At 41.1% G+C, this 21,111-nt stretch overlaps 1 protein-coding gene across 1 annotated transcript in view; it reads right to left on the bottom strand.

Moving 5' to 3' along the window:
* Positions 1-21,111, bottom strand: part of LOC100695531 (voltage-gated potassium channel subunit beta-2) — a 166,576-nt gene that overhangs the window by 51,592 nt on the left and 93,873 nt on the right. The window contains exons 7-10 of the mRNA XM_019355599.2: positions 16,962-17,006; positions 16,464-16,507; positions 14,481-14,567; positions 6,212-6,297 (exon numbers count right to left, since the gene is read on the bottom strand). Coding sequence (XP_019211144.1) covers positions 6,212-6,297; positions 14,481-14,567; positions 16,464-16,507; positions 16,962-17,006 — 262 coding nt within the window. The remainder of the gene's footprint in view (positions 1-6,211; positions 6,298-14,480; positions 14,568-16,463; positions 16,508-16,961; positions 17,007-21,111) is intronic.

Raw genomic sequence — 21,111 nt, 5'->3', positions numbered from 1 at the left:
ACAGAAATGTGAACTATGCAAGTTATGAACAGTTGTAGGATTAAAAATTATCGTATGTACAGAATGATTATTTACACAGAACTATACAGTAGTGCAGTTAAGATAAGTTAGATATGTGGATAATTTCTACAGAGGCTATATAAAGTGCTAGTGGTTGTGAGTGGTGGTTCAGTCCATGTTATTATTGTGTGTATGAGGGTACAGTTGTCCATTGTGTGTGTGTGTAGGTGGTTGTGGGTGTGTGTATGTTCAGTCCATGAGTTTAATGTGGGTCAGATGTCAGGAGTCAGAGTTCAGGAATCTGACAGCTGTGGGTCCATGTGATGGGTGACTGGGGTCTTTGATGATTTTCCCAGCCCTTTTCAGACACCGCTTCCTGTAGATGTCCTTTATGGCAGGAAGTGGTGCTCCGGCGATGCGTTGGGCAGTTTTCACAACCCTCTGCAACGCCTTCCGGTCCGAGGCAGAGCAGTTCCCGTACCAGACTGTTATACAGTTGGTAAGGATGCTCTCGATGGTGCAGCGATAGAAGTTCACCAGGATGTCTGAGGACAGGTGGTTCTTCCTCAGAGTCCTCAAGAAGAAGAGGCGCTGGTGAGCCTTCTTGACCAGCTTGGAACAGTTGGTCATCCAGATGAGATCCTCGGAGATGTGGACTCCCAGGAACTTGAAGCTGCTCACACGCTCCACAGCCGTCCCCTTAATGTGGATGGGTGGATGTGGGTCAGCATTCCTCCTGTAGTCCACGATGAGCTCCTTAGTCTTCTCGGTGTTAAGCAGCAGGATGTTTGTGTCGCACCACTCAGCCAGACGATCCACCTCCTCCCTGTAGGCGGTCTCATCGTTGTCACTGATGAGGCCAATCACCGTGGTGTCATCTGCAAACTTAATGATGGTGTTGGAACCAATAAGTGAAAAGACTAAATCAGGTTGCTTAACAAAAACAACAACTCCTTTATTCATACGGGAGGCGTACGCAATGTTACCATGCCCCACACCAACTGCCAACAGCACCTGCTCCACCGACGTGCTGGGCTGTGGCACCACTCTCACTCCATGTCTCAAAGACTGCGGAGTTGACACGAAGGCCCCCAAGAAACCGTCACTTCTAACCCAAATCCACAGAGGCAAAACAATAATTAACAGAGAAAACAGTCCCACTATATAATAATAAAAACGTGACCCAAAGAGAAAAACAAAAAACAAACAAACAACGGCTCTCAGTCTCTCTATCCTACTCACGCCATGATCCACCACCAAACTCCCAGCATGCAATGCAGAAAGAAAGAAAGAAAGAAAGGAAGAAAGAAAGAAAGAAAGGGAAAGAAATACAGAGGGGAAGAGACAGTGAGAGAAGACATTTTTAAAAAAGTTTAAAAAATCACCTGATCACCTGTTGAGAGAAAAGAAAAAATGAAAAAAGCAAAAAAAAGCAAAAACAGACCAGCACAATAAACACAACACCACTGCAAGAACATAGATAATTGTAAGTAACAGTAAATACTAAATATTGAATGTTATTGTGCAGCATGCAAGACCACACAAGCACACAATGTGCTTTGAGGTAGCAGGCAAGAAAGATATAGTTTGTGTCTGTGAGGACCCGTGTGTACACCTTTGTCCACACCTGTGTTGATGACCGCGCTTGTATTCAAAAGGTTTCTCCATGTAACGATCTGCTAGAGGGCTGTGGGAAGCCATAGCCATATCCCCCGGGGCATGAAGCAGGCATGGAGGAGATCCACGCCCCAGACATCCAGAGGTCCCCAGAGAGTAAAAGCCCAAGAAGGACCATCAGAGGGGCAACCGTGCCACCCTCAGGGAAAGAGCTGAGGAGACCCTCCGATGTGGGGTCAGCCAGCAGTCACAGTGCAGAAGCCACAGGGGGCTGCAGTGACATGCCTGCGGGCTCTGCCGGCAGCGAGCCGTGCCAAAGTGGACCGAGACCCAGGCCCAGAGGCCCGAGGTCTAAGGGCCCCCCAACCCCCCGGAAGGAGTCAAATGTGACAGATTTACAACTTAAAACACTCATAAATATTGTGCTTTACATCTGATTGCCTCAAGGCCTTATGAGATCCTCTACACCAGGGGTGTCCAAACTTTTTTCACTGAGGGCCACATACATAAAAATATAGGAGGGGCTGGGCCACTTATTAGAAATGAGGTATATAACCTTAACTTTAGTGTATTAAAGTTAGAAAAATCACTTAAAAGTGGTCAAATATGTTATATTGTTGAATATAATTAAAGACAAAAATGCCTTCATCACAGCTTTCCATAAATGGATCTTTATTGATTTATTCAGAAAAATCTTTGGTAGCTCATTCTCAGAACAGCAGCCTCAGATTTCTTCTTAGACAGAAGATTTACAGCACAGAGGAAAAACAGTAAAGGGGAAAATAGGACGGGTACATTTCAAGTTTGTTATTTAAGTTACTGGGCTTAGCAACACACCTATTAACGTTCGTTTGAAACCGTTATCGACATTAGCTGGACTTAATAACAGGAGTGCATATAATTTTAGTAAATTATTCTGGTGAGTATCAGCTGCGCTGGGTATGTAAATCGGGCCATCCAGCTGCTTTGCTGATCGTACGCCACTCGTGCCAAAAATCCGGACAAATGTCACTTGATCAAGGAAGGAAATCTGCATCAGATGAGATCAGCTGACTTTGCGTGTGCGTGGACTGTGCACAGCGGTGTGTACTCTGTGTTAACAAGAAAACCACATATAAGAAAGTGGTGCGCAAAAGCAGGGTAGTGACAGAATTGATGCGCATTATTGATATTTGAAGCATGTGTACCTGCACATTAACACACTGGTACTGTGGAATATATTTTTTACTCACCTAAAGTGGTCGTGCTGTCGTCCACTGCCCGCAAAAAAATTAGCAGCTGTGCGGTTCAATGTTGGCTGACAAGTCTTCAGTGCGTGGCACAACTGTATTTCTGGACATGCTGACGTTGTTGAAGTCCTGCACTTTTTCCGGGCACATTATTTTGGTGACTTTAACAAGGCCGTGTTTTATGAGGTCTCCATCTGAAAAAGGCTTGCCATGTCTTGCGATGACTTGGGCGACCTCATAGCTGGCTATTGTAGCCTTTTCCTGGACCTTTTGAGCACGAAAAAAATACTGTTGCTGACCCCTGCAGGATAGCTACCCTTTGCTTTAATTTCTGCTCTCGCTCAGCACCAGTCTAGGATGCATAGGTCTGATGTTTGGTTTCATTATGACGTCGTACATTATACTCTTTCATAACTGCCACAGTTTCAGTGCAGATCAAACAGACACACTTCCCCTTGAATTCTTTGAAGAAATATTCACTCTCCCACCGTGTCTGAAATTTTCTGCACTCACTTTCTACCTTTCGCTTCTTTGGTTCTGCCATGTTTAGTAACTTGGGGGTAAATTTCTTCTGTGATTGTCCTTTTTGGTGGAGCAACTGCCTTGATCATCAGTAGCTCCCCCTGGTGTTAAAACTAAGAAGTGCAATACACTCAAGCAAAAGTTGAAGTGCGGGCCATATTCTATTCTATTTATAAAATTACTTGGGGGCCAATTAAAAATGGACAGCGGGCCGCAGTTGGCCACCCCTGCTCTACACTATGCACTTGAGCATATAAAAGTGATAATCACCTCTTTCATTGGAATTTGAGTGTTTTAACGCTTTCATGCATAGTGGTCACTACAGTGGACAGCTATTCAAAGGCTGATTTCTTGTATTTGTATTGGTGTTGATGGTATGCTTGCACATAAATCACTACATTGGACACTGTTGTGTCACTCCATACCCTGCAACCCACTGGTCGTTTAATATTACTATAGATGTATGCAGTGCTGGGGAGTAACCGACTACATGTACCGGAATGTACTGGAATACAATTTCAAATAAAATTAATTTGTTTTCAAAATATAAAATTCAGTTTCAATTTAATGAAGATCATTTTCAAACCAGTACATTGGATTTCAAATTAGACTAATTCAAATTCAGTTTTAGATACTTTTATTCGAGTTGAGAAATTCAGATTCAATCTGAGCAATTCAAATTCAAATTTAACTTACAGTGGTCCCTCGCTATAACACGGTTCACCTTTCGCGGCCTCGCTGTTTCGCCAATTGTTTTGTGCAATTTTGCATGCTTCTTCAATCGCTAGCAGTGTGACTCTGAAGTGCTGTACTGTGTGTTTGTAAGTTTTCTCCCCAACAAACACAACACTGTTGATGAGATGTTTTGCAACGTCAGAGGCACCTGCAGGTGCCTTTGGTTTAATTCTATAATACTGGACTTATTTTTCTACACAGGTTTGAACTTCGAGAATGTTTAAACAAGAGAGAAAAGTGTGTAAATGTTCATGCCTGTCTGAGAAAAGTGTATAAAGTGTGTAGTGAGGGGTTTAACAGCCTTAAAACATCTATAATTATTGTAAAAAATAAAGTTCCAAAGTCACCTCAACAGTCGGTGCAGCGCAGAGACTACATGCTGCTAAAGGTCATAAACATGCAATTATTAAACCTTGGCAAAACTGTCCCAAGATATAAGGGATATATCAGGCATGTGCTAACTATAGCCTTTACACTATGCATTTTCCCCTTGTATTTTATTTGCAGCAGAAATATGGGATATTTGTGTACATCCTTAACCTCCACCTATTTTGCTTCCAACAATGCCCTGGGCCAAACGAGGGTTTGCTGGACCAGGATCTGTGTCCACCATAGCCTGGTGTATACCCCCTCAGCACCTTAGAGAGATGTACAGTGTATCATTAAGAGGAAAGGTGTTGGAGGGCCAGTGACACAGAACACCAGTCCCACTACCTGGGACCTGTGGAGCAACAGCAGGAGGGAAAGACTTGCGACTGCTGCCGGCTTTTTGCCTGGCATAGGAGAAAAGCCAGTCCTCCGGCTCCATCCAGCCCTTCCGGAAATGCTGATGATAATCTTTTGGCATGAGGCCCAGGGCAAGGGCAAGCTGAGAGGCGCTGCCTGGGCTTTGTTGGACCTCAGCGGGAGCAACCTCAGTGCCCACTCCTCCTCCAATGGCATGGCTCTGCCACGGCCTGAAAGACCTCCTGGTGGCAGTGTCAGCAAGGAACCAGCCCGAGCAACCAGACTCTCTAACATCTTTATCCAGCATTCAGACTGGCCCTGTCACTGTTACAACTGGTGGTAAAACACCACCGCCTGCTCCTGATGCATGGCCGCCAGCTCACCCACTATATGCTGGCTGGGTCGATCACAGGTCCATATGACTGGCGGCTTGGGTTGGGACCCACGCACAGAGCATTTCATGTTTAGAGTTTGTTTTATTTGCATTTCCTAAAAAAGCTTTCCAGATGTCCTCATCTGGGTTCACACAATGCACAGATCTCCTTTCTGGTCCCAGCAACATCCTCAAAAGGGGGGACATGATTGTATGATTGAGGTCAAGTGTGTGAGTTAGCCTTCCAACACACCCTGAACCCACTGCTCTATGCATCCTCTGCAGCTGAGCCACAAACCACACCCAGCCACACAGAGATTAATTAATAATTAGATTTTTAACTGATGATGCTTAGATTGACTGAATTCCACCTTTATACCAACTGTATACTGTCCAGTATAAAGATAGTGTAAACACTATACTGTCAGTGTAAAGACACCAAAGGTACGTTAATCAGAGCGTGTACTAAAAAAAAAATCAACAGGAGCTGACAATAGAAATTGTCGCAATACAAATTGTTGTTGATTTGTGATCCTTTTCCACACGTTGAGCCAAAAAACCCCGACTTGTTGACGACTTTAACCACATAGTGTATTCATTTTCCTACTTAGGTTTGGAGGTCATAAACACTTTTGTATCACCATGCACTAATTTATTTTATTATATTAATACAGCACAAGGTCCTGCTTTTTACTTTCTTTCTTTGAATGCTTTTCTGAGCCTGTACGTTCACTTTTATTTCAGTCAACAGGTTCAATAAGTACTTTTACTTTTAACTGAGTATTTTTAACAAGTATCTGCTCTTCTATGTCAGTAAACAGTGTCTATACTTTTGCCACCTGCACAGATTTCAGGATTTATTTCATGTATTTATGAAATGAACACTAAGAACTTGTTCTATTTAGTCCTAATTCAGACCAACACTAGCCACAACAAGTTATAACAATAAATCTACAGTATTCATATAATTCAGATTATGGATAGATTCACAGCTAAGTTTAAAACTTACCATGATCTCCATTGAGGTCCATCGTGAGGTACCCCAGTACATGGACATGCCTTGGTTGATCACATAGGTCATTGCTCTTACTGTCTCTACCAAAACAAAAATATGTAAAGTTTCAAAGACAAACTTTAACATTGCTTTATAAAGAAAACAGAGCCAACAACGCTCAGGTAAGATGAAATAGTATTTATGCTCGTCCTTGTCTATGTTTATTTAGGCCTAGGATTTAGTAAGCTGCTACATCGACCTACGGACATAGAAGGGTAGATTGTTTACTTATCCAGCACTTATTCCTATGAAATAGAAAATTACACTGGAGGCAATTTTTAGGATTCAGTATCTTGCGAAAGGAAACTTTGACATGTACGCAAGCAGAGGACTGAGCCAACAACCTTCCCATTCACTCTACCTCTGGAACCACAGCTGCCCAAGTATATAAGAGATCATTCTACTGGATCAACCCAGGTGAAGCAATACAATTTTTCAAATTTCTCCTACTGACCTGCTCCCCAAGGCATAAAGCAACATTCAATCAAATCACAAAGCTGTATGAAATCACAAGAATAATCACTCCATAGCCAGAAATAATAATAATAATAATAATAATAATAATAATAATAATAATAATAGTAATAATCATCATCATCATCATAATCATAACAATAATAATATTAAATGTTTAATATATTAATGCATCATTACAACCAGACACAATCAACATACAGTAATATTAAACAAGAACCCAAATCTGAAAACAATGATTTCTAGGGGTCATGAGAAACACAGGTCTACTCACTGGTATAACAATGGCTATTTTTCCAAGACTAAATAATTCATACAACACTTCCTTGAATGGTTCTAGGAATACAACAAATTCTACAAGTGTAGTAAGCCTATGCATTTCATTTTTTTTCTTTCCTCCCTAAAACTCTTTTTATCAAGTCATCAACATTTGAATCAGAAAACTTAACAAAGGAAAAAAGAGCCTTTTCTTCCTTTGAGGATTAAGTGCTTGAATTCCCTTCATGATTTTACAGTTGGGCTTAGAGAAACATCTTTGAAGTTCACCTTTCGTTGAATCCAACACTTGGAAGAGGCAAGATTTACAGTCATTTCCTCCACCTCTTTCCACACAACCTCAACAAAGGCCTCAATGTGTCAAGTAAGGATTCCACAAAACTGACTGTTGCTGCGAGGTCCAGTGAGGGAGACTCTAGCATGTCTGACAAAAAATTGGACTGAAATAGGACTTTCTTGAAAGTAACCAAAAATCTAATAAAACAAAGATCAATTTGGGCTGGTAAGCCAGACAAAAAACAATGTAGTTTCTGAAGAAGTGAGAAAAAGCAATCCGCCTCCGAGACTGACTTCACACTATCACAATAGTTCAAACAATGAGCATTGCAATTCACATAAAATGCATATTTGTCCACTTCCTGAACCCTAGTACACACGCCTGAGTGCTTGCCACTCATGACTGCAGCACCAGCATAGCCCTGACTAGGTTGTTGTGATATATTTTATCCCAGGTATTTCAAGGCATTTTATGATCAAAGCAGTGAGCCCTGCCACATCTGGCCTGTCAGCTTTCATGAAGTCAAGAAAGCCCTCATGTATGACGACCTGTAATATTATCTGATGACCAGTGACACTTGTTGTTGTTTGCTTACCTTATTATTTTCTCTTGAACTATTTCAGCCAGGCATTCCAACATTTCATTTTGAATGGTTTTGATGGTATATTTGGCATTACAATGAGCTTTCACTTCCCCACGAAGAAGATTTTCAGAGATTCTGCGTTTACAACATACTGTATTGGTCATTCATATTATTTTAGTTGTAATTAAATTAAGTGGAATATATAAACCTTTATTCAGTTATCACTTTATCATCAACCAGTTTTGTAAACAGGATTATTTATCACTCATTTGGTGTCCAGATGTCAGAATCCACTTCAGTTTTTCTGCACACTCTTTATCAAGTTTGCCTAAGAGGGATTTTTTTTTAAATCCAGCAGATGAAACTACTGTAAGGGAGTAAGGTAGTAAGGGGAATATGCCACACATTCAACAAACTGTCATCTACCCATCATTTGGCAGCAAGCAATATTTGTAGTGGGAAAACCCATACAGGGACACATGCAGGACCCTGACAGTGAAAAAAAGGTCTTAAATACAGGCATGAGATTATTAGGGAGAGAGAAAACAGCTGGGGAGAACTAAACAAAGGAACAGCATGGTGAAGATTTAACATGTATAGCTTTAATTATACAGAATAACTGGGACAGAGACTAGAACCAAAGACCTGTCAGTGTATGCGGAAAGCATGGGGATTGTAAAAAAAAAAATCTGAAACAAGTAACAGAATACAAACAAACTATAACCATTAACGAAACTTGTGAGATGTTTCTTTTCAGATGGCAAATACTGGGGTAGAGTAGTCAAGAAGAGGAGCGTGCTGTGATAATTTATCAACACTGGCCTTACCCATATGGAAAAGATATATATAAATCTTATAAAATTTGTATCTGTCTTGTGTGAAACTTGTATGAAAAGCATACAAGAGTGAAAACAGATATAAGATCCCTTGAAAAATTATATAAATGAAACTTGTATGTTTTGGATACTTCCTAAAACAATATATTAAAATAATGAGAAAGTGAGGTGAAAAGGAACGCAATTTGTCCCATACTACTTCAGCTAGAAAGTTGCTAATTCAATCATGAAACTGATCAATGATCAGCTGATTGGCTTTTCTCTCTGCGCCAGAAAGAGGAAACCAGTGGAGATCGCGCTAAACAACAGCAGCACGTTTAAGATTGATAAGCTGTTGTTAGAATTTATTTAATATTACTTTCTAGAATCAGCTGATGTTTGCTTTTACGGCTGTGGCTCCCACAGCCGTAAAAGCTGCTGGTCATGATATCGGTTTGGATATGTGGTGAGAGGGAAACGTGAAGATGAAACCAGGAGATGTCCTTAATCATCAGAGCTGAACAGGTGATGGAGAAACAGGTTTACTTTTTAGGTGACATGAATGAGTTGAAGAGGAGTTATGAACTGTTTCTGAGAGACAAATAACACCAGGATCCTTTTCTATGTAGCTGACAGCTACTTGTGCAGGGGCGGGTCTAGCAAAGTTTTGCCAGGGGGCCAGGTAAGGCATTAACAGGGAAAGGGAGGCACAAAGAAATACTTTTCTTTCTTATTCTCATTTAAAATGTCTAGTTTTTAATAAATAATTATCTGAATCTTACAACCAAAGTTTTTATCTGATGTAAAATGTGTAGAAATCTGTTATTGTATTTAGTAAATATTAAGTCTAGTATATACACTAGCACTAGATTTACTAAACCTGCGCAAATTTGTGTAACTTCCCTCAACCCAACACCTCCTAGAATTACTGGCTTTTTTATTTTCTGGTGCAAGTCCCAAGGTGTTAATCATCCCTGCTGAGATTTTCACAGGTCGTCAGCTCGTTTCTCCTCCAGCTTTTGTTGTGCAAACCACCCATTATCCTTGAGGCCTGGCACATTTGCATTTGCTCACTCAGAGTTGCTCAGATCCAAGCCAGGCCAAACCTTTGTGTTACAACTTTCAGAAATGCCTGCCGTATCTATACAAAATATCCCACACATTGACTGACCTGCAAATATGAAAGACACACATTCACACCTTCCTTGAGTCTCAGCACAGATCTTCCATTGTTCCATTGTCACTGTGTATGTGAGGAAGTGGCATTGCTTGACTACAGCACAGTGCTGTGCATAAAAGCAGACCGACCAGGTGGGAGAATCATTTCTTGTTTGCATTTCTGAGAACGCACATCAGGATGGCCTCCGTATCACTGCCACGCAGGAAAAACCTCTCCGCGCAACAGGCTTTGACCTTGCTTCAGGAAATGGACGAAGCAGACTCTGATGGAGGGGAGGTTTCATTTGTCCAGCAGGCCACTGATACCTCCTCAGAAGAATCTGAAAAGGAGACGGAACAAGAACGCAACATGCTTCGACGGAAGAGGCACCGTGGTACTGGAAAGCCCTGTCTGAGCCACACGGCAAAAGACGGCACTGTGTGGGTAGAGGAGGACATTGGAATGCCCAGTGCAGTAGCAAATCGCTCGTGCTTCACTGCGCAAGCTGGACCCACAGAGTCTGCTAAGGTTTGTCACTGCCATAGTAGATATGATATTTATATAAACCCATTTAGAGTGAGGTTCATGTAAATTTACCATTCTCTATTTGTTTATCTTCCGACAGCATAAAATTACAAGTGTGCTCCAAAGCTTCCTTTGCCTGTTAGACCTGGGAATGCTGCAGACCATCAGGGAGTGTACGGTCTATCAAGCCCACAGAACAGAGCGGGACTGGATTTTGTCAATTGTTGAACTGATGGCATTCATTTCAATTCTGTTTGTAAGAACAATCATGTGTCCCATTGGTGCCATTCTAGATTGCTGATCAGAAAGATTTCTGATTTCTGACCAGGGCAGAACAGGTGAAAACAGACAAATTTGCGGCAATCTCCGACATCTGGACATGCTTCAACAAGAACTTTGCTAAGAGTTTCACTCCAGGAGAACACATGACCATAGATAAACAGCTGTTCCCTACCAAGGTTCGTTGTCCATTCACACAGTATATTGCAACCAAGCCAGAGAGATTTGGAATCAAGTTCTGGATGGCCACGGACTTGGACACCAAAATATGTCTGCAACACATCTCCTTACTTGGGAAAGGACCCCAGTCATCAGAAGGGAGAGAGGCTGGCAGAGAATGTGGTCACAAAACTGATGGAGCCATTTTTGGATGATGGGAGAAACGTCACAATGGACAATGTCTTTACTTCACTGTCACTGACGCACAGACTGCTGCAGCGCAAAACAACATTACTGGGCACGGTGAATAAAGTCCGGCTTGAACTTCCTCAACTTGCAAAATAAACTGCACAGCGAGAGGTATTCTCCACTTCAGTGCTTAGAAGTGGCCTGTTTACCTGTGTAACATGTCACAAATTCACATTCATATGAAGGCATGCCGGCTCAGACGTCGCCCAGATCAACAAGGTCCGCGTCAGGTGTTGAGACAAGTGGGCTACTGGAACAAGAAGGCATCGGTGGGCAAGAGACGAAAAAAGGGTGTTGATGGAATGCTACTACGCAAGTAACCCTGGCGGAAGGGGTTACATGAATAGGTGACTCCCAAGCTAGGCGAGTGGCTCCAGCAGATCCCGGGAAAAACATCGGAGATCTCTGGCCAGAAGAGCGCAGTCCTGGGAACAGCTAAGATACTGCGCAGGACCCTCAAGCTCCCAGGCCTCTGGTAGAGGACCCGAGCTTGAAGGATAAACCGCCCGCAGGGGCGAGATGGGTGTTAGGTTGTATGTATGTATATGTATGTAAGGTGTGGATATATAACTCTGTGAATATATGTTTATGGACAGGCATGCAATGTAGTGACAAGGATTGACAAGAAGAAATACTGCACATAAAAACTAGCATGGTGTATTGTAGGCTTCAGGTACTTTGTTGTTGAGTCTGACAACGATTGGAAGGAAAGACCTTCTCCTGGTTCTCTCCTGTCTCCTGAATCTCTCCTGGTTGGGGGTTGGGGGAGGGTATGTTTGCACAACAAAAGCAGGAGAACAATGGAGCTGAAGGCCTCTCAGCGGGGTGCTAGGTTCAGGGGAATTTACGCAAATTTGCGCAGGCCTAGTAAATCTAGTAGTAGGGACTTGCACCAAGAAAAAATGCTCAGTAATTCTAATGCTATTAAGTTATAGTATTTTTTTCCTTTGGGAAGGTACCATCTGTGCAGTCTGCAATTCTGTTGAAGAAAGATGTTGAATCTATTTAATTACAGGAGAAAAATAATAGATTTCTGTGCATTTGTTTTACACGTGCATTAAATAAAAATCAGTTATGTCAATTAAGCATCTTGAGGCAGAGGGTGGGGGAGTGGTTCCCTTTTTCTTTTTTTTTTGCTGGGAGATGGCAACCCTATTAGTTAGGTATATGTAATTACAAATTAGGTTGTTTTATATTTTTGCTAAGTACTGTTTAGAATACCAGAATAGGGAGGATGGTGTAGGTTTAAGTATATTATAAAGGCTTTATGGCTTTTCCTATAATACCATGGTGGGCCGGTCACTAGTCAAAATGCCCGGGCTGATTTTTTGTCCCAGTCCAGCCGTGGCTTAGACATACAGCATCAGCTTCTGGAAAGAATAAAAAGTAGTCCATTTTTCTCTTTGCAACTACACGAGTCCACTGATGTCACGAATGGTACATTGCTGCTGGTTTTTGTTCGTTATTGCTGGGACAGCTGTTTTGTGGAGAGCTACCAACACGAGCCACGGCTCAGGAATGTTTTCGCTGCATTGACAACTACTTCACTGAGAATGACCTGGACTGGCAGAACTGTGGTGGGGTCTCAGTAATGGTGCAGCTTCAATGACTGGCAGGCATCACGGCATCACTAGGCAGATTCTTGATCGTGTACCAGAAACTAAATGGACCCACTGTTTTCTCCACCGTGAAAGCCTTGCAGCAAAAAAGATGTCACCAGATTTGCATGAGGTGATGGATCTAAGTGTGAAACCATCAACTTCATTAAAAATAATGCTGTGAACTACAGATATTTTGCCAAGCTTTGTGAGAACATGGAAGCAGATCATGTCCAGCTGCTCTACCACAATGAGGTGAGATGGCTTTCAAGAGGACTGGTCCTCAAGTGTTTGTTGAAACTGAGGAATGAGCTTTGTTCTTTTCTCACGAAGAAAAAATCTCTTCTTGCACATGATTATTCCAACTCAAAGTTCACAGATAAGCTTGCCTACCTACATTGTTTTTACTGTTGAACCATCTCACTTCAAGGGAGAAACAGCAACATGTTTTTTGTTGCAGACAAAGCTTTCAAGAGGACGCTTGCTTTGTGGACTAAGAGGGCCCAGGAAAAGAGGATGGACATGTTTCCACTTTTGTCTTACATCTTGGAAAACTCCCCTCAGGTGAAAATCAGTGACCCTGTCTGTCAGCACCTTTCACAACTGACAGAGAAATTTGATAAATATTTCCCTGATTATCTCAGAGAAGGACACGTGGATTTTGGATCCATTTTCTGTGGATCCCACTGAAAATGATGTTGCTTTGCCCTCACATCTGGAATTCCAGCTTCTGGAAGTTCCCACTGACAGCACTTTAAAGTTCCATTGGGGCAAACTAAACCTGGGCTCCTTCTGGATTGGTGTCTCAAAGGAGTACCCATGTCTGACACTGGTGGACACTTGTGGCCACAACCAAGATCAAAGCCCGAAACAGACTCAGAGTAACAGTGGAAGCTACTCTGAGAGTGAGACTTTCCCCCATTTCACCCAGACTGGATCTGATTGTGTCTCAGGGGCAGGCTCAAGTGTGTCATTAGGAGGTGAATATTAAAGGGGAGTTACAGCTTGCCAAAAAAATGGACTGTTGTGACTGTTTGTTGTTGTTCATTTGTCTCAAATATAAAGAGTAACTTCTGGTTCTGCCAATGAAAAAAAAGTTTACTGCCGAAACATCTTTTAGATTCACTCACAGATTATAAGGTTATATTTCATTTGCACTTTATTTACATTTAATAACAGTTTATTTATTTATTCATGTACTTAGAAAATGATTTTGAATGTACATATTATTTATCCAATTTCTATTTTTCCCTTTTTTCCCTTGTTTTTTTTTTTTGCTGTAGTAATATTTTTTTTATTTTTGTGTTATTAAGCCTGACTTGAGCCTTTCAACTTCTAATTGCAGTTTGATTTGTTTCACGAATTGTAAACCCGTTTGGTATTTGTACAGGTTCACATACACTTAATAAATAAATGTCTTTATGATTATTACATATGATAATTACACATGATTATTACATTGCATGTCATCATCATGTTTATTGGACATGGTTTTAGCCATTAAAATGAAGTAGAAATTTTTTAGTTATTAAATATAAATCAAACCAAAAGCAACATTAATTTATTATATAAATTGATAATATCTGAATGGGCCACTTTGTAGTGGAAAAGTTGGGCCCAGAGGTAAAAAAAAAAGTTAAGAGCCCCTGATATAAAGCATACTATTAGTTTTTTTTTTCTTTTTTTCCCCCAGAAGTGAAAAAAGAATCTCTAATAAAGCAGACCAGAATAAAATGCTACATGGGCAAGCAGACAAACAATGATGAAGTTTATTTAAATAAGGGCTATAATACTAGCCCTATAGGAGTGGGAGGATTAGTATACACATACCTTCAATAGGTGTATTGGGATCTGGCCGATTCGCAAAAACGATGTCTACATACTCCAGCTGAAGCCTGTCAAGTGATGCTTTCAGACCTGTTTTATAAAGAGGAGTTTTATATATATATATATATATATATATATATATATGTTAGTGCTGTCAATAGATTAAAAAAATAACCAATTAATCGCACATTTTTCTGTAATTAATTGCGATTGCAATTACATTTTTAACTTTATGTTTAAGCTTGTAACAGACATTTATGCAATATAATGAAGTAAATGCAGAATAAACACAAAGAATGTATGCTTAAATTCAAAGAAAATTTGAATAGCTTTCTTCAATCTTTTAACACAGGTTCTCTCCTGTGAAATACAAAACGTATATACTAATAGGTAAGTATACACTAACATATAATATATATTAGTGCTGTCAAACAATTAAAATGTTTAATTTTATTCATCACAGGGTTATTGTGGATTAATTTTGATTAATCACGATTAAATATCATTCATTTTTATTTTGTATTAATCGCATTTCATTTTGCATGAACAAAGACACTCGGGAAAATATACGCACTTAGCATGTGTATTGAACATCTTGAACATTCATGTTAACAAAAAACTCTGTAAGCATTTAGCCAGTCTCTCTCTGTCACTCTTGGGGAAACACTTCAATTCCTTGAAACGAGAAACCAAAGCTAAGTAAAGCGCGTCATCTCAACAATATTAATAGGTCTGCAGTTTGTTGCAATCCACTTGGCAATTATGTCAGTGAATATTTGTGAGGTAGACTTACTGAGTCCCCAATGCTCCGTGAGTGGTTTGTCGCAAGCTGGGTGACATGTTAGCCAAAGTCCGAGCAGCAGCCCCGGCTAATGTATGCTTCGCGTCAATGTGATATTTTAAGCTGGAAGTGCTTCGGTGAAAAGAAAATTCCTTCTTGCACAATGTGCAAAATACTTTATGTCAGTCGACTGTTCCATCTTGTTATTTATTTAATACTCAAATTTCCCATCGACAGGGCCGATATGCGTTTATCATCTTTCATATTGAGTTGATAGGTTCAGCATGTGCAAAGGTAACTCTACTTGGATAAATCCCCCGAAATGCGTTGACAGAGACTTTTCTGGGATTTTGAGTCATTCTGCACTCCAGATGCGTTAATTGCATTAACAATTTTAATTTCGTTGAGCCTGATGGTGCATTAATTTGTGTTAACATGTCAATTTTGACAGCACTAATATATATATTCCTACAAGGAATGAGTTATTGCCAACAATGTGGACCAAGCTTATGCGATGGGTGTATTAATTGTATAGATATATTTTTGCTACTCTGACATCAGACAGAAATGTCTGACTAGGTCAAACTAGTTAAACTCTATTTCCAGCTTTCAGACATTATGTATCTTTTCAAATCATCAGATGTCATTTTAAGTCTATCCTGCTAAGAAGCTATTCCAATACTTAGGTCAAGACATGTTTTGACGTACCAAACCAAGAGATTTAAAATTAATCAGTAAAGATGCAAATCAAGTGCAGGCTGTCTACTCGATTTCAAGTGAATTAAATAAAAAATTTCCTAAGCATTTATGGGTCTATGTATAAAAATTGTAGACAAACCTATTCCCACTGTATACAACTGGATAATTTAACATAATCATAACTAAAATGCTAACTGAATCATGTATTTAAAATTTCAAAACATGTTTAAAAAGAGTTTTACTTATTTTTTAAACTGTAATTAAACTCAGTGTCTGGTGCTGGAGACACTCAACAAACCAATATTTTTATTTTCCATGCTTAGAAAATGTTTTCCCCTCATTTTCAAGCATCTAATTCTCACCTAATTATTAACTGCTTTTCTTTGAAAAACAGACTAAAAACGTTTTTGGTGACAAAAACAAAACAAAACTATGTCCCCAGTATGCAAACTATCAGTGCTGGGGAAAAAATATTTCAAATTCACAGTTGTAGCTAATAATCTTACCTTCAAGTATATGTTTTCTAGATAATCCTCTCTCCATTTCTGCTCTGAAAAACAAACATAATAAATGAAATTCAAAATTTAACATAGTGCTTTTTAACAACACTACAGATAGATAGATAGCCTTGAAAAAGTATTTGCCTTTTTCCCATGCTGTTGCATCCTGGGGTAACAGGTTGAAGGTTGCAGATACAAACAGACTCAATAAACTGATCCGCAAGGCCACTAATCTTGTGGAGATGGAACTGGACTCCAGCCTTAAACATTACTATGTAGTGTCGGAGAGGCGAAAGACAATGCTGGACAATACCTCCCACCCACTCAATAACTATTAGCCAGTCATAGGAGCATGTTCAGTGAGAGAAACCTCACTGAACACTGAACCTCTATCTGTCAGCACCAGTTCCCTATAATTAATCATCATCATCATAGAAAGTGAGATGAGTGGGCAACCTGAGAGAGAAAACATGTATACTTTAAGAAAAGACAATGAATACTTACTTTCCACCCCAGAAGATTTTGGTGGTGATAACTAAACTGGAGCGTCTTCAGAAAAGACAAATAAATACAAAAATCAGACTGCTGGATTCCAATTGTCTCAAAAAAAATTCAATAAGAAAAATGAGGAGGACACCTTCTTAAAAATAAACAGAAGTAAAATCAACATTTTTATTGCCTAGTTATATCTGCAATATACATATTGCACATTATATATATATACATATATATGTATATATACAGTATATATATATATAGATAGATATATATATAAATTCCCCGCTCGCCCCTGCGGGCAGTCTATCCTCCAAGCTCGGGTCCTCTACCAGAGGCCTGGGAGCTTGAGGGTCCTGCACAGTATGTTAGCTGATCCTAGGACTGCACTCTTTTGGACAGAGATCTCTGATATTGTTCCTGGGATCTGCTGGGGCCATTTGCCTAGCTTGGGAGTTACCGCACCTAGCACTCCGATTACCACTGGGACCACAGTTACATTCACCCTCAACATTTTCTCAAGCTGTTCTTTGAGCTCTCGGTATTTTTCGAGCTTCTCGTGTTCCTTCTTTCCTGTATTGCTGTCATTGGGAACTGCTATATCTACCACTACGGCCATCTTCTTCTGTTTGTCTACCACCACTATATCCGGTTGGTTAGCCACCACCATTTTGTCTGTCTGTGTCTGGAAGCCACACAGGATCTTAGCTCGGTCATTCTCCACCACCCTAGGGGGCGTCTCCCATTTTGACCTTGGGACATCCAGGCCATATTCGGTACAGATGTTTCTGTATACTATGCCGGCTACTTGGTTATGGCGTTCCATGTATGCCCTGCCAGCTAGCAGCTTACAACCTGCAGTTATGTGCTGGATTGTCTCAGGGACATCTTTACACAGCCTGCACCTGGGGTCTTGCCTGGTGTGATAGACCCCAGCCTCTATGAACCTTGTGCTCAGAGCTTGTTCCTGTGCTGCCATGATTAGTGCCTCTGTGCTGTCTTTTAGTCCATCTTTGGGTAGGATTTCTGGATATCAGCCACCTCCTCTATCTGCCGGTGTTACATACCATGCAGGGGCCTGTCCTTCCATTATAGTGCCTCCTCTTCCTCCTCATTCTTGGGTTTCTGCTGTCCAGAGAGGAAGTATTATGTTTTGTTATTTTGATTTATTATTTTGTTATTATTGGTATTACTGTCATTACTGTTGCATCATAAACATATAGTAAGCATAGGTATACAAGAGGTATTGATATTGCATTTAAATGTTCAAATATATTGGTATCATATTAGTCTTTATTACAGGTCCAAGAAGAACCACTTTAAACTATAATTTTAAATGTTTTAATGCTTCTATGATCTCAGTGTTTCTGTGTAGAGGGCAGAGACAGGAAGTTATAGGCTTTTGAAGTTGCAGGCTTTTGCAGAAGTGAAACTGAAACCAGAGTTTAACTGCAAGTTAAGAGCATTATTATTATAGTTAAGACCATTATTATTATTATTATTGTTATTATGCATGTATCGTTGATTCACACACGCTTAGAGGGATCACTGATAGGGGAAAGTTCAAATTGCTTTGCTTGGGGTTACTTTTAGACTATATTAGGAGGAGCAAACATATTGGCAGATCTGAGAAGGAAAACCTGTGTTATGAAAATGATTTTAATCTTTTATACATGATTGCATTTGAGCTTATTAAAGAGCTGTGGCTCCTGGTCACGTGAAGGTCAGAAGTGTAACGGGTGAGATGTGAGAGCATTTAAGGGCGAGACACACATACAGACACAAATAGTGAGAGGTCATGACACGTACACAGTACACAGCACGCACGCGCCCCGCACGTGCACACACACACACACACAGGTAGACTCATTTAGGTAAGAGTTTATAACTGCAAAGTCGAGGCGTACGTGGTAGTCTGTTACAGGAAGTGCACCTGATGTTCGGGAAGATAAGGGGGCGAGCGACAGCGAAGACGAGCTGAGGGGAAGCACCGACCCGAAGACAATGTACTTTAAACTATGTTAAAGTTCACGGAACATTTTGTGGTTTAGGCTGACGTATGCTGTATTAAATCTGCCTACCAACAGAAAAGGGGGCTGTACTATCTTAACCCTATAAAACTGTTGTCTGAATATGGTAAAGACAGTTCAATACTGATTGGGTTGTTGAACTCACACATGTGTTTATTAAAATACTGTCTAATTGCACACTGGACCGGATCTGTGGTTTTTTATGGATTTCCTCTCTCAACAATGAACCCTAACAGACATCCAGGCCATATTCGGTACAGATGTTTCTGTATACTATGCCGGCTACTTGGTTATGGCGTTCCATGTATGCCCTGCCAGCTAGCAGCTTACAACCTGCAGTTATGTGCTGGATTGTCTCAGGGACATCTTTACACAGCCTGCACCTGGGGTCTTGCCTGGTGTGATAGACCCCAGCCTCTATGAACCTTGTGCTCAGAGCTTGTTCCTGTGCTGCCATGATTAGTGCCTCTGTGCTGTCTTTTAGTCCATCTTTGGGTAGGATTTCTGGATATCAGCCACCTCCTCTATCTGCCGGTGTTACATACCATGCAGGGGCCTGTCCTTCCATTATAGTGCCTCCTCTTCCTCCTCATTCTTGGGTTTCTGCTGCCTGAGGTATTCACTGAGCACGCAGTGAGTTGGGGCCATCTTACTGAGGTATTCATGGATGTTTGTTGTCTCATCCTGGACCGTGGTGCTGACAATCACCACTCCCTGGCCCCTTCCTTCCGCTTAGCTTACAACCTTAAGGTGCTGGACTTGGGATGAAACCCTACATGCATGGTCAGGGGCTTCCTTGTCTTGATGTCAGTGGCTTCTATCTCCTCCTTTGGCCAGCTTATTATCCCAGCTGGGTACCTGATCACAGGCAGGGCATAGGTGTTGATAGCCCAGATCTTGTTCTTACCGTTCAGCGGACGTCTCAGGACTTGCTTGACCCTCTGCAGGTACTTGGTGGTTGCAGCTTTTCTAGCACCTCTTCATGGTTCCCATTTGCCTGTGGGATCCCCAGGTACTTGTAGCAGTCCCCAACGTCTGCAGTGTTGCCTTCTGGTAGTTCAATCCCCTCAGTTCTGACTATCTTCTCTCTCTTTGTTATCATCCGACTACATTTCTCCAGTCCGAATGACATTCCAATATCATTGCTGTATATCCTGGTGGTGTGGATCAGTGAATCGATGTCTCGTTCACTCTTGGCATACAGCTTGATGTCATCCATGTACAGGAGAAGGCTGACAACTGCTCCATTTCGTAGTTGGTACCATGCAGTTTTGTCCTCAGTTGAGGTCAACAACATCTTATCCCAACTGTGCCATGTGTGTGTGGAAAATTGCTTTTGCCTCACTGTCTGACAGTTTTCATGACATCAACATGTCACCATGTAGACTGGAATATGGAATATGTGTTTTTGCAAAGATGATTGTCAAAGCTACGTTCTGCTGGCCCTATCAGTAACCATCAGCTGACACAGCAAGTCCCACAGTCTACCCTAATTCAGTAGTGTTATTGGTAGCACTTTCTTATACAGCTTAGTAATAAAGTGGTAGGTAAGGGTAACAAGGTAGAAGCAAGAATGTAATAATGAGGCAATTTCTAAGTTATTACCACTCAATTATCAAAGTAATAACCCCTTAATATCCAAGTAATATTGTGGTAGCAACAGTGGTCACTGTTTATGTAATTGGATGACAACTGCTCCATTATGTAGTCGGTATCCATAGCCAGTCTTGTCAATTATCTCACTGACGGGGTTCAGGCCTATGCAGAACAGCAGTGGGGATAGAGCTTGGTAGATCCCGCACTTGATGGTGACTTGTGCTATGGGCTTGAAGTTGGCCTCCAGTGTTGGCCGCCACATCCCCATTGACTTCCTGATGAAGACTCTTAGGGTCCTGTTGATCTTGTATAGGTCTCGGCATTCGAGGATCCAGGTGTGGGACATTGAGTCACAGGCCTTCTTGTAATCAAACCAGGCAGTGCACAGGTTGGTCAGCCTGGTCTTGCAGCCTCAGCTAAGCAGAAGAAAGGAGGCCGGGGACTGGTGATTGTCAGCACCACGGTCCAGGATGAGACAACTAACATCCACGAATACATCAGGAAGATGGCCCCAACCTAGTGAGCTCAGTGAA

Source organism: Oreochromis niloticus, linkage group LG20 (genome assembly GCF_001858045.2).
Source record: "Oreochromis niloticus isolate F11D_XX linkage group LG20, O_niloticus_UMD_NMBU, whole genome shotgun sequence".
Classification (NCBI taxonomy): Eukaryota; Metazoa; Chordata; class Actinopteri; order Cichliformes; family Cichlidae; genus Oreochromis; species Oreochromis niloticus.
This window is presented reverse-complemented; position numbering and strand designations above follow the sequence as displayed.